The 13,526-nt window shown below is 33.9% G+C and overlaps 1 protein-coding gene across 1 annotated transcript; it reads right to left on the minus strand.

Moving 5' to 3' along the window:
* Positions 1-456: 456 nt before the first annotated feature.
* Positions 457-12,195, minus strand: LOC143059477 (uncharacterized; the record flags this gene model as incomplete). The annotated part of the gene is made up of 3 exons (XM_076232981.1): positions 457-477; positions 10,290-10,355; positions 12,103-12,195. Coding segments are annotated over 3 exons (180 nt in total), but the record flags the coding sequence as incomplete, so codon positions are not given.
* Positions 12,196-13,526: the final 1,331 nt, after the last annotated feature.

The raw sequence follows: 13,526 nt of genomic DNA on the forward strand, positions 1-13,526 counted from the left end.
TGTTGTCTGTTCTATGGTTGAGATGTTGTCTCTTTGACACATTCCCTATTTCCATTCTCAATTTTATTTTGAGGTTGCCTTATTGCTTATTTTTGTGTGTGTTTAAAGTCAATTAAAAAAGGTGCATCGTACGCCCGAATTATACATAGTGTTATTTTCTTTATGAAGTTATTATCAGAAAGACAAGGATTTCTGTTCTGATGGGGGCACTGACGGATACTTCATACAGCAAATATAAACGTTATGTCTTAAATGTTATAACAAGAAGTTTTAAAAATCTGAAAAGTCAGTGCCCATCTAATTCCTTAAAACTCAAACATAGAACTACAAAATGTAGCTGTCACAGGACTTTCTAATTTTCTTCTATGATACATGTACATGTATCGCTAATGATATCTAACTACGAAAACAACGTAATAATGGGAAATGTTTCACGATTGTGAATGAGACACTTGTTTAACAAAGACCTACAATGTACTGTAAAATTAAATCAATAGACAGATAATGAACGTCCATTGACAAATATTACAGGCATATTAATGTTCTTTGATTATGAATCTTGCTTTGTGCTAGATCTCCACGCGCTCAGTAGGATTTTTCATGTGGTAGTACACGAGTTTAAAAATGACAACAGGAAGATATTTCATTCCAACTGTGCATGTTTTTGTGTTGAACGGAGAAACAAGATCAAACAATATACACTTCAAAAATCTGCTTTGACGTGGCTGGTGGTCAAACCAACGAGACAACCAAATAACTCAGAAATTTTGATTATGATTTTGGTTTGACCCGTCCTAGTAGTAGTATTGAACTGATAATATGCCACACTTCTTGCAAACACACTACCATGAGACTACCCGGGCAGTGCACGTACCAGGCAAGACATTTGCAGATCTATTTATCTACTGAAGCAGGTAAACGTCCGGATTTCAGCAGAGTTGAAAAGCGTTAAATACTAAGAAGTTGAAAAGTAGGAACTTGACTTTTTACTGTAAAAATATTAATGTACAAGTAAAACATATTTAAATGACTTATCCTAGACGAAATTTGTTTCATGAATCTGATAATTTGTGGACCATCACTACCCAATCTAATTAAAACATAAACAACCTAACTACAATGAGAAGCAAGTGCGGAGATCTAAATAAAATCTAATTTAGGTTGATCACTACCGACATTTCTAACATTGGTCTAGTGGGCCAACATTTGATATGTTGGTTTAGTGGGCCAACATCTGTAATGTTGGTCTAGTGGGCCGACATTTAAAATTATTGATTCCTTCATACCAGTGTGACGAGCTGAAAATCAGATACAATGTACTTTTGAGAAAAATTGAACTTGTAAAATGCAATGATGACTTTGCAAATTATTATAGCTGTTTATGTTATTGTATTTTTGTTTATCAAAATCAATATAATTATGCAGGACACGGTACAACATCTATGTTTAACTATGTGGCCTTTTAAATTTTTCCTTGTATTATTTGAAATACACACAAGTACTTGTGCAAATGACATTAAAAATGATAGATTTTTCACATAAAGTTAATTATACGAGGAAGAAATTGTTTTGAGCTCTTTAAATTTTGATGAATTCATTATACATCAATATATGTATGTACAATTATTTAAGTTACACTGAACGTGTAAAGTGCACAGGCATACAATTTTTAAAATCTCTAGAAGAACGTGACTTTTAATATCTATAAAAAAAAACGTATTTTGAATAACAATGACAAGGCTTTATCTCTGATTCCTTTAAAAACTTTATATTACAACGTGATTAAAAATACTGTTAATTTAAAGTTCATGATAACATAAGTCTATTAGTGTGATTAGTGTGACGTCCATTTTCGCTGAACTATTATAAAGTCATTATTGTTTATGGACAACTGAAGCCTGCCTCCAGGTGCGGATTTTTCTCGCTGTTTGAAGACCCATTGGTGGCCTTGTGCCGTTTTCTGCTCTTTAGTCGGGTTGTTGTCTCTTTGACACATGCCAAGTTTCCATTCTCAATTTTATTTTCTAATTCTCGATTTGATATTGTTATAACACACTTATAAGTTATGACATAAGTTGCTTCCCTTTGTGAATTCTAGACTGGAACTATACAGTCCCAATGCTGATGCTACCCATGCATAGCATGAAAGGTTCAAAGTGATAGTGATATGCGTTTTAACCAATTTTTAATGACAAATAACTATTGGACTGGTATTAAAAGTTTCAAGCTAAACAAACGATTAAATGAAATTAAGGGATTTCAATGACTTAAAGATACCACACAGTTCGCACTGAAAATTTGCTCTTTTTACTAGCTGTTCATGGTCAGTGGAAATGCATGTCCCTTCAAAGGGAAATAACTCATAAAATTAATGTCTAAATACAAGGTCAATTACGGAATGGACAAGTAGACTGTTAAAGATCAACAAAAGCAGCTGTATTTTCAACGTTTGGGTTTCATTGCTTGCACACGACTTTCTATTGCACTTTATTCAGTGTGAGACGTAGTATATACTTGATCTTTGTGATAACGGCTTTAGCACTGTTCGCACTTTCTGATAAGGTACTGTAATGTACTGTATTTAGTAATTCTAATGTCCGTTGGTCAGTAACACATTTGGATTTTTCGGTAATAACCAATAATAATTGATGTTGGTTCAAAATCGAAACACGTACGATAAAAAAAAAAATGAACTCTTTTAGCCAATAATAGCTCTATCATCCTAAAATAACATTTGGTGGGACTTGTTGACCCAACTATCTGAAAGTTACATTTTGCAGGAATCGAAGTTGTTTGTCAAGCATTGGTCCCCGGTTAACCCGCCAACAAATTTTTTTTAATGTGTTTTGTTTGTTAATGTATAAGCGGATATTATCAAGCCGAGGACAGTCAATATGTCTATAAACCGGCCATAGTCGAACAAAAATATGAATAAACTAACAGAAACCATTAAAGATCTACCACCACACATCCCCCTTTTTGTCTCGCCTTGACGGAGTCAAAAAGCGAGACATAGGTATGCTGTTTCCGGCGTCGGCGGCGACGGCGGCGTCAACAATGTATTAGTTTGTGATTAGGTCTAGTTTATAGTGAACCACAAGTGATAGGTCAATGACATTTGGTATGCAGTTGTATAAGCATTGGCACATCTTATTTCCATGGACATTATTTGGCCCTGCCCCCTCAGTCATGGTCTATTGACTTTGAAACTTTTGTTTAGTTTACATGTATTAGTTTGTGATTAGGTCAGTTTATAGGGAACCACTAGTGGTAGGTCAATAATATTTCGTATGCAGTTGTATAAGCATTGGCATATCTCATTTCCATGGAGATTATTTGGCTCCGCCCCCTTAGTCATGGTCTATTGTCTTTGAAAATTTTGCGTAGTTTACATGTATTAGTTTGTGATTAGGTCAGTTCAAGGGGAACCATTAGTGGTAGGCCAATGTTAATTGGTATTCAGTATAAGCATTAGCATATCTCATTTCCATGGCGAATATTTGGCCATGCCCCCTCAGTCGTGCTCTATTGACTTTGAAACTTTTGCTTAGTTTACATGTATTAGTTTGTGCTTAGGTCAGTTTAAGATGAACTGGCAATGTTAAGTCAATGATATTTGGTATGCAAATATATTGGCATTTGCATGTATCGTTTCTATGGAGATTATATAGCCCCACCCCCTCATCATGGTTCATTGACTGAAACATTTACATAGTTTACAAGTTTATGTTTGTGTTTAGGTTTGTTTAAAGGGAACGACTTATGATAAGTCAATGGTATTTTGTATGCAGTTGTATTGGCATTGGCATATCTCATTTCCATGGATATTGTGTAGCCATGTACCTTCAGTCATGGTTAATCGACTTTAAATATTTGCATAACTTGCATGTTAAAGTATAATTGCTATTTTGATTTCAACATTTGCATTATCAAAATTACAAAAAGGCGAGACATATCTCTGTGATAACAGTTTATTGAAAATACAAAACACAAATTAGAGATAACTGTATTGTATTTGAAGCTTTGTCCGCTTCATAATGTAATAAAATTTGATAAAAAGAAGATTTTGAAAAGATTTTTATAGGTGCAAAATGTGAGTTGTTGTGCTTATTACTGGAGAAATTACATGTCAATACATTTCGGAATTCAAAATGTTGGCTTCCTTAGTTACAGCCAGGGAGATAGAGCATTTTACGCTTATTGTCATCCAATCAGAACCATTGATACAAAATAATTGCATAAGAATTGTTATATGTTATGACAAAAACAAAACAACAACTGATGTGGTTTTTGACTTGAAACAGACGCACACACATGTGCTGGTGAGAAACAGACACAAACACATATGTGCCGGTGTTGATTGTTTGAGGATCTCAACCCGCATTGGTAATCACGACATATTCCATGTTGAGATGGACTAACACATTATTTCTAAGTACATACAATAGAAATCAACAGATTTTTTTTACTGTATAATAACGATAAAGTAAACTCTACTGCATGTAAGAATGCTTACTGAACTAGTGCACATTTTTATTTAGGGGTCAGCTGAGGCCCATCTCCGGTTGTGGAATTTTCTCGCTGCGTTGAAGACCCATTGGTGGCATTTTGGCTGTTATCTGCTCTTTGGTCGGGTGGTTGTCTCTTTGACATATTACCCATTTCCATTCTCAATTGTATTTCATTTTCTAAATGCAAGCTCAATTTACTTTAAGATAACTAGATGAAATGAAATCATGTCGTCCAACGCTCTAATATGTTTTGCTTCAGGAACATTTTCGTTTCTAGTGTACCTGATGTCAGTCAAACCAGAAGTACATGTTATACACACTGAAATAGTTAACAAATGTTTTATTTAACGCTATTTTTTTTATAATTTATGAGAATTGAGTTCTGTCAAATAAAGACCGGGACACATTTTATTAAACGTGCAGCATCTGTTTGACGGAAATGAACTTTATGTGTCATTTGCTCTCTTGTGGAGAGTTTTCTCATTGTTAATCATACCACATCTTCTTTTTTTATATATTAAATCTGTTGATTTTCGTTTTGTATATTGTAGAAAAACGATGGATGTTGTTGGTTGCTGTCTGTCTTATTTGATTTGCGTCATATATTACTGGCTTAAGTTAGTTTTCTCTTTTGAAATGTTTCATGTTTTTATTTAGCTTACTTAACGGTTTACGTTTTGCTCATTGTTGAAGGTCGTACGATGATATGTTCTTGTTTAAATCCATGTTCTATGGCCTTTTGACAAGTACAGCAGGATCTGCTTACCCTTCCGGTGCATCTTAGCTTCATCACCCCCCGGTTTTCGGTAGGGTTTGTTTTGTCAATCTTCAGTTTCTATGTTTTGTTTTGTATACAGTAACTATTGTTTGTCTTTTTATCGTTTTTTTTATTTTTTTGCCATGGAATTGTCAGTTTGTTTTTGACTTATTTGTTTGAATATTCCTTTGGTATCGTTCGCCTCTTTTTAAAAGACGGTTATCTCATTGGACAGTATACCACATGTCCTTATTTTATGTAGTGGACTGAATTTAAAAGTTTATTTGTATTATATACTCAGAATCAGAAGACATTTGAGACCTCATTGAATGAAAGCAATATTATTGAAAAGTGGCTGTTTTCCGTGACAAGAAAGTCTTTGCATTAGAGCGATCAAATCAGAAACTATTCTTTACTTCTAGAATTTTTTATTTCGAATTGTTTCTTTTCGAATAATCAATACTCCTTGGAATTCAATGTCGTAGCCAGCCAGAAAATGATTCCCAACCATGCGCATTACTATGAATGTATCCATCACCAGCATATGAAGAATGAACGCGCACAAAGACCGAATCGCCTTTGGTAACGCTTGCCACAACGGTCCCACTTACAGAGCCATCACCGTCATCCCTTGCGCGAAGGAAGGATGACCCCATAAATAGTGTTGTTTATCATGAGTTCGGTAGGATGTTCCCCGAAATAAACTCTGGTTACCCATATGAACACGTAAACCCCACTTGTTGGTGCGGTGAAGATTCCGGTCACGTGGTTGTACCCATTTCCTACATTGGTAACGGATACGTCGTATATTAATGTTAGATGAGCTAGGGTTAATTTCTGAAGGGACATGTAGGAATATAACACAACAAGTCCATCGCTGGCTATGTTATCTTGTGATAGAATAAAACGCTCTGAAAAATGAGAGTCGTGTAGTTAGTTACTTTACCTCGAACATTATCATTCGATTTTGCGTTCAACAGCCAGTGTATTGATTTTTTGTCATAAATTGATAACACCATATTCTTTCATTTCTATTATATTAACAGTATTTTGTATTTTGTAATTTTGCCTTTGCTTTTTTTGCTTTGTAATCGCAAAAAAAAAGTAATGCCCCCTGGCTTGAGGTATTCTGTTATATTTTTACAGGTATTGTGTATTTATAACTTCTCTTAAGTCTTGACGGTAAACTAAATTAAAAATGTTTGCTCCATGTAATATTGTTATTTTTGAGACGAAGAACATCGTCTAAAGTGCTGTTCAATTGTTGAGGTGATATTTTAAATTCTATTTTTTGGGGTATTTTAATTTCACTTGAATTATTTGTTTATTATGTACTTTTACAAACAAACTAGTTTTAAGTCTATAATCGACAGTTATACTATCCTTTATCAAAATATCAAAATGAAGGTGTTTAAACCTTAAAATTACCTTTCCGAAAAATTGCATTCAATGTAGGATTAACAATTTCATTGACCGATCCATTTATTCCACTTTTATAATCCGTATTTTCCTGCTTTTCCACATTTTCGTGTGGAGAAATATTACTGCTTTTCCCAACATAATCCTTCGGATCGGAAAATTTCCCAACAAAATTATTTTCAATCACTTTCAAACGACGTTCCAGTTTCCGACGGTATTCTATGTCAGTTTTCTTTTCGGTCATTAAATCTTAAATATGGTTACTTTGGATAGTAACTGTTGTTTCAAGATCGTTTATCCGGGCACTTTGTTTTTGAACGACATTATCCAATATCTGAACGGTCTCGCGCAATTCTAACATTTCTTTATAAATGATTTTCAAATCAATTCTTTCGTTATCAAGTTTTCCATAAACCTGGCTTATTGTAAGAAAAATAAAACTTAAAGAAAATTGGAGTTTCATTGTTCTAGAAAAGGAAAATGAGGTTCGGTAAGTAATCTAGCAGTTTTTATAAGTTCTGAATAATTCGATAAGAATCAACCTTGCAAATGGACTTTAAATCTTCATATATCTTATTTTCAGTTCAGAGGCGTAGAATCTGGTACAAAAGGAGAAAAGTGCTTCCCTGAGAGGAGAGGACACTAATTATTCTCTTCAATCTACGAATATAAATTAAAGGATATTTTGGATATAATTATGTCAAGAAGTCAGCAACCGAATAAAGAAAATATAACAAGACAACCTACAGTACAGGTTTGATATGCATAAAGTTACATGTACTTAGTTTAGATTTGTTCCGAAAGAACGGATTTTTCTGCATGTCTTACGATAAATTAGTACTTCGATTGGATATCTTAACCTGTTCTTAGCATACCAGTCCTGATCCCCAACAATAGAAAGATGTCTACAGATTATTATGTCAATGTTTGAATTTACTTGAAATACAGCCTAAAAACAGACCACAAGGACAATATTAGTTTATAGTATAAACAATGTTTTATCATACAACTAATAAATACATAATCTATTAATAGACTTAATCACGAACCCAATACTTAGTACCACATTATTTCTCTAATCTTTAATTTTTGGCCTATTTTTTCTGTTCATTTTTTATCCTAATCATTCTGCACATTTTGTCCATTAATTTCTTCTCTGTAAACCCTATCTAGATCATCTTTCAATGGTTACACTATTTCCTATATTACTGTTATGGCTACGTCAAAATGATGTTTAATGCAAGACAATGACTCTCGGTATTTCAAACGCAGTGATTGTATGACAAGAAATTAACTTCATTGAATGTGAGACATAGAATATACTTGATCTATGTGATTAAAACTTTAACATCGTTCGCCTTTTTGAATTCAGGAGTCAGAAGTATGACAGTTATCACTTCGTTTGATGTATTTGAGCTCTTGATTTTGCCACTTGATTAGGATTTACATCTAGATATTGACTATGAAGATAGGTTGAAAACAACACTTTACGACAAAAGAGATGATTTCAGCTTCACAGTAGTGAAACATTGGGAAGCTGAAATCATCACTTCGTAAATTTTACGGACGCCATCACGAGTTGGTTGACCGTTATTGAATATCTGTTATAAAGATGAGATCGGATATGTTCATTATGTCGTAACTACAATCCCGCTCCCTTTTCACGAATGTGACTTACCGAATTAGACTTTTTACCATTATTTTTTGACATTTTCACATATTGTGTCTGTTTCTTTTATTCAAGCAACATTATCAATATTATTAAATTTGATGCGACTATCGTACAAGTGAGAGGTTTAGTGCTATAAAACCAGGTTCAATCTACCATTTTCTATATTTGAAAAAGCCTGTACCAAGTCAGAATATGACAATTGTTGTCAATTCGTTTAATGTGTTTTGTCATTTGATTTTGCCATGTGATTAGGGACTTTCCGGTTGAATTTTCCTCGGAGTTCAGTGCTTTTGTAAATTTACGTTTTGGTAGGAAGTCAAGCCTAAGTCTCCGGTTAACACGCTAATATTTTTAAAAAGTAACGTTTATTGTTTGTCTATCAGTAAGGAGATATGAGGCAATATGTCTCTAACCCGCCCAGGGTCGAAGTTGTGAATAAACTAACAAAAACCATCAAAGATCTACAATTAATTACACACACATGGTTGAAAATACAAAACATAATTGCTATATGACAAAAAACAAACTACAACTGACGCGGTTCCTGACTCGAAACAGACATACACATACACATGTAATGGGGGTTTTTCCTTTGGAAGTCTCAAACCATATTTGGTATCACGACATTAAACTGTTTCTCGTTGAGATGGACAAACAAAATATTTGTAAAAGTCTTTCCAATAAAAATGAGCAAAATTTGTTTTTGATTTTATTGTAACGATTTAGTAAACTATTATACTGTATATATGAATGCTATCATTTTCTTAAAGCAGGCTTACTGTATTTAAAGATAACTAGATGGAATAAATTCATGTCTTCCAACACTCTAATATGTGTTACTGCATTTTTGTCTCGAGCGTTCATGCCGTCAGTCTTTCCAGAAACACATGTTATACGCATTGAATCGGTTACTTAATCTTTTTTTATTCTTCGCTTAAATTGTATAATTTACGATAATTGAGTTTGGTCAAATGACGTTTTAATTGATTGGTGGTTGCTTAACGTCCAGTGGCAAATGTTTCATGCGTGTTCAGGACGAGAACAAGTTTACATTAAATACAATCAGGAGAATGAAGACCGGGTAAACTAATATTTTACTTGTACCATCTTTTTCACAGAATAAACATAAAGCGGTCGATTTCAGTTTTGTAAACTATATAAAACCAATGGAAGTTGTTTTTCTTTCATATTTATTTCGCATCATAAATCACTAGCCTTAGTTAGTTTTCTCTTTTGAAATGTTTTACATGTTGTTTTTAACCTTCATATTGGTTTTACGTTTTGCTCAATATTGAAGGTCGATGATCTTGTTTACATTTTTTGACATGTGAAGCAAGATCTGCCTACCATTCTGGGCATCTGAGATCATCCATTGTTGTTTTTTTTTGGTGCGGGAGTGCGTGTTGCCCAATCGTTAGTTTTCTATGTTGTACACTAGTTGTGGTTTGTCTTTTAGTCGTTTTTATTTTACCATGGAATTGGCAGTTTGTTTTTGACAGAAGTGTCTGAATATCCATTTTGGTATCTTTCACCTCTGTATTGGAACGACGGTTGTCATATTTGCAATTACACTACATCTTATTCTTTCATGTAGTCGATCAACTTCAAAGGTCAATATGTAGGACCGTTAGAACCAATCGGAAGACATCTTAATTTTAGACTCATTGAATCAAAGACATATAATGGAAAGTTGCTTTCTTCTGTGACAAAAAAATCTTTGTGTTAGAACGATGAAATCATAATCTATCATTTTTCGTCTATAGAATTTTCTATTTCGAATTGTTTCTTTTTGAATTTTGAATTTAATGTAGAATCCAGCCAGAAAATGTTGAACGACCATATGAATGTATCCATCATCTGCAGATGAGGAATGGACGCACACAAAGATCGAATCGCCTTCAATAACGTTAGCCACAACGGTCCCACAAACAGAACCATCATCGCCATTTTTTGCTTGGAGGAAGATCACTCCATAGACAGAGTTGTTAATCATAAGCTGGATATGATGTTCATCAGATGAAACTCTGATTACCCATATGAACACTTACACTCCACTTGTTGTTGCGGTGAAGATTCCTGTCACGTGATTATAACCGCTTCCTACATTGGTAACGGTGACGTCATATATCAACGTTTGATGGACAATAGGGTTGTATTCTGGAGTGCACAGATTTACTAGCTCTCCGATGTCCATTGAAATTGTCCTTTTTCAGAAAAGACGACAAATAAAATAAATTTATAATTTCAAGGTCAACTATAGAATGAACAATAACGCTTTGCTCATTGTTGAATGTCTTACTAGGATCTCTTATTGTTTGGATTCGTGTCATATCGTCGCTGGGCTTCTAAAATGTTGTAAATTACAAATTTTTCAAGAAAAAAATTTCTCACAAACAGGCTTTGAAAATTTTGGCAAAATGCATGCTTCCAAAATGTCGTATGTGAACTTGAACATTTTTGTAAATAGCAGTGAAATAAAAACGTTGACACTTCTGGATTATCCAAGAACTTAAATTATTTTCACAGAAATAAAGAAATGTACAATTACTTTTTTCCCAAAACCATTCTACAACGATTTTCAAGTTTTCATACAACATTTTGGAAGCAAACTTTACAAACAACTGACTTTGGTGATTTTGTAATATGTCTTATTTCACACATTTTGATTGGTCTAACTGTATGCTATTTTGTGATAACAAAGATTTCCTCCCGCCCAGACCATTGGTGTCAAAAAGTATTTTTAGCCAAAAAAGTCATATACGACATTTTAGAAGCCCAGCGACGATATGGTCTTTCAACGTTTGGTGCAGGAACTGCGTACCCTTCGGTAGAGCTTGATATCAATTAAGGTTTTCGGTTGGGTTCGTTTTGCTCACGGACAGTATTTAGTTTTCTATACTGTGTTTTATATTGTTTTATATAGATATAAGAAAATGTGGTATGAGTTCCAATGAGAAAACTCTCCATCCAGGTCACGATTTGTAAAATTAAACCTTTTTAGTCTAAAGTACACGTACGGTCTCCAACACAGATGATTGGATTACACCAAACAGTAAGCTATAAAGGGCACCAAACAACGACTAGTGTAAAACCATTCAAACGGGAAAACCAGTGGTCTAATCTTTATAAAAAACGAAAAACGAGAAACATTTATCAACCACATCAACAAACGAAAACCACCGATTTTTGTATACTTTCTTAGGTCTTTTGATCTTTTTTTAAATTGGTTTGGCATTGTCAGTTTGATTTTGACTTATGTGTTCGGAACCTATCGCCTTTCTTTTTGAAAGATGGTTGTCTCAGTGGCAAATATACTACATCTTCTTTTATGTAGTGGACCCAATTTTGACCTTTGATTTGGATTATATACTCAGAAAAAGAGGGCCTTTGGGGACTTTTTTTAATCAAAACAATAGTATTGAAAAGTGGCTATTTACAAGAAAATGATACCTTGAGAACGATTATATCAGAGACAATTCTTAAATTCACTATTTTATTTCAAAAGTATTTTGGACTAATTCATATTCCTTGAAATTCAACGTAGAAGCAACCAGAAAATGACCATGCTCATTACTATATATATATCCATCTCCAGCATATGAAGAATGAACAAGCACAAAAAGCCACAACGGCCCAACAAACAGATCCATCATCATCATTCTTTGCGCGGAGGAAGGTGACTCCATAGAATGAATTGTTTATCATAAGTTGGGTAGGATGTTCACCAGATGAAACTCAGTTACCCAGATGAACACGTACACCCCGCTTGCTGGTGCGGTAAAGATTCCAGTCACATGGTTGTACCCATTGCCTACATTAGTAATAGGGACGTCGTATATGAATTATGTTAATGTTAGATGAGCACTAGGGTGATTTTCTGGATTTGACATATATGCATAGAATGCAACAAGTCAATCGCTGGCTATGTTGTCTTGTGGTAAAAGTAGCCGCTCTGAAAAATGAGAGACGTGTAGTTAATACAAGAATGTGTATCGTTTACCTCGAACACTATCATTCGTGTATGCGGTCAACAGACCAAAATTATACATTAAATAAACATAAAACTAAGCATTCCAGCTTTACTTAGCAATAGTTATGATTGCATAAACACTGTAAAGACTGCACACAAATACCTGTCTGAATCCAAACTAAATTGTTAAATTGTGACTTGGATGGAGAGTTGTCTCATTGGCACTCGTACCACATCTTCCAGTATCTATAAACAAAACATATCCAAACCGTTTTATTATGTGCTGTTCAGTGATTTTGAATATAATAAGGGCTTCTCTCCTTTTTATTTGTTTAAATTGTTTTAGGGTAACCAAATACAAAGATCAGTAAAAAAAAAATCTCTAGTAAAGCCCGAGTTATGCCGCTTTGTGCGAGAAATATCAAATTTTAAAATTAGATGATCTAAACTAAATGACACAAATCAAAAATTACCATAGAAGCAAGACATTGTCGGCTTTTTTGTTTTAATTCCATTTGAAAATTAGTTTATTATCTTCATTCACAGGCATACTAGTTTTACGTTAATAGTCAACAGTATATTCTATATCAAAATAATTAAGGTTTCTAAATCTTACCTTTCCGAGAAATTGCATTAAATTTAGGATGAACCATTTCTCTGACATATAACATTTCTTTGTAGATGATTTTAAAATCAATTCCGTCGTTTTCCAGTTTTCCGTAAGCATGGATTATTGAAAGACAAAGACAAACAAAACTGAGCGAATCATTTTCTTTAGAAGAGGTACGATCTAAAATCTGACTGCATTAATCTATCATTCTAAAAATGTTTTGATAAGAATCAACTTTGTAAATGTACTATTCATATCTCTTGTTTTCAGTTCAGGGGCGTTGGGGCCGAGGCAGGGGTGACAAATGCTTCCCTCCTCTCAAGATATCGAAAAATGAAAAAAAAACAAAAGAAAAGAATAGAAAAAGAACTCTATTTTAAGTCTTCAAACTACAAAGAAAAATAAAATTTTATTGTAGGACATACGTCAAGGAAAAAGCTACCGAACAAAGAAAAAAACTTACGAAATGTAAGACAACAACTATATCTGTTTATTTACAACCACTGGGTCGATGCCACTGCTGGTGGAGATTTATTTCCCCGAGGGTATCACAAGCCCAGTAGTCAGCACTTTTCTACCTCAGGCAT

This window comes from Mytilus galloprovincialis, chromosome 14 (assembly GCF_965363235.1).
Source record: "Mytilus galloprovincialis chromosome 14, xbMytGall1.hap1.1, whole genome shotgun sequence".
Lineage (NCBI taxonomy): Eukaryota > Metazoa > Mollusca > Bivalvia > Mytilida > Mytilidae > Mytilus > Mytilus galloprovincialis.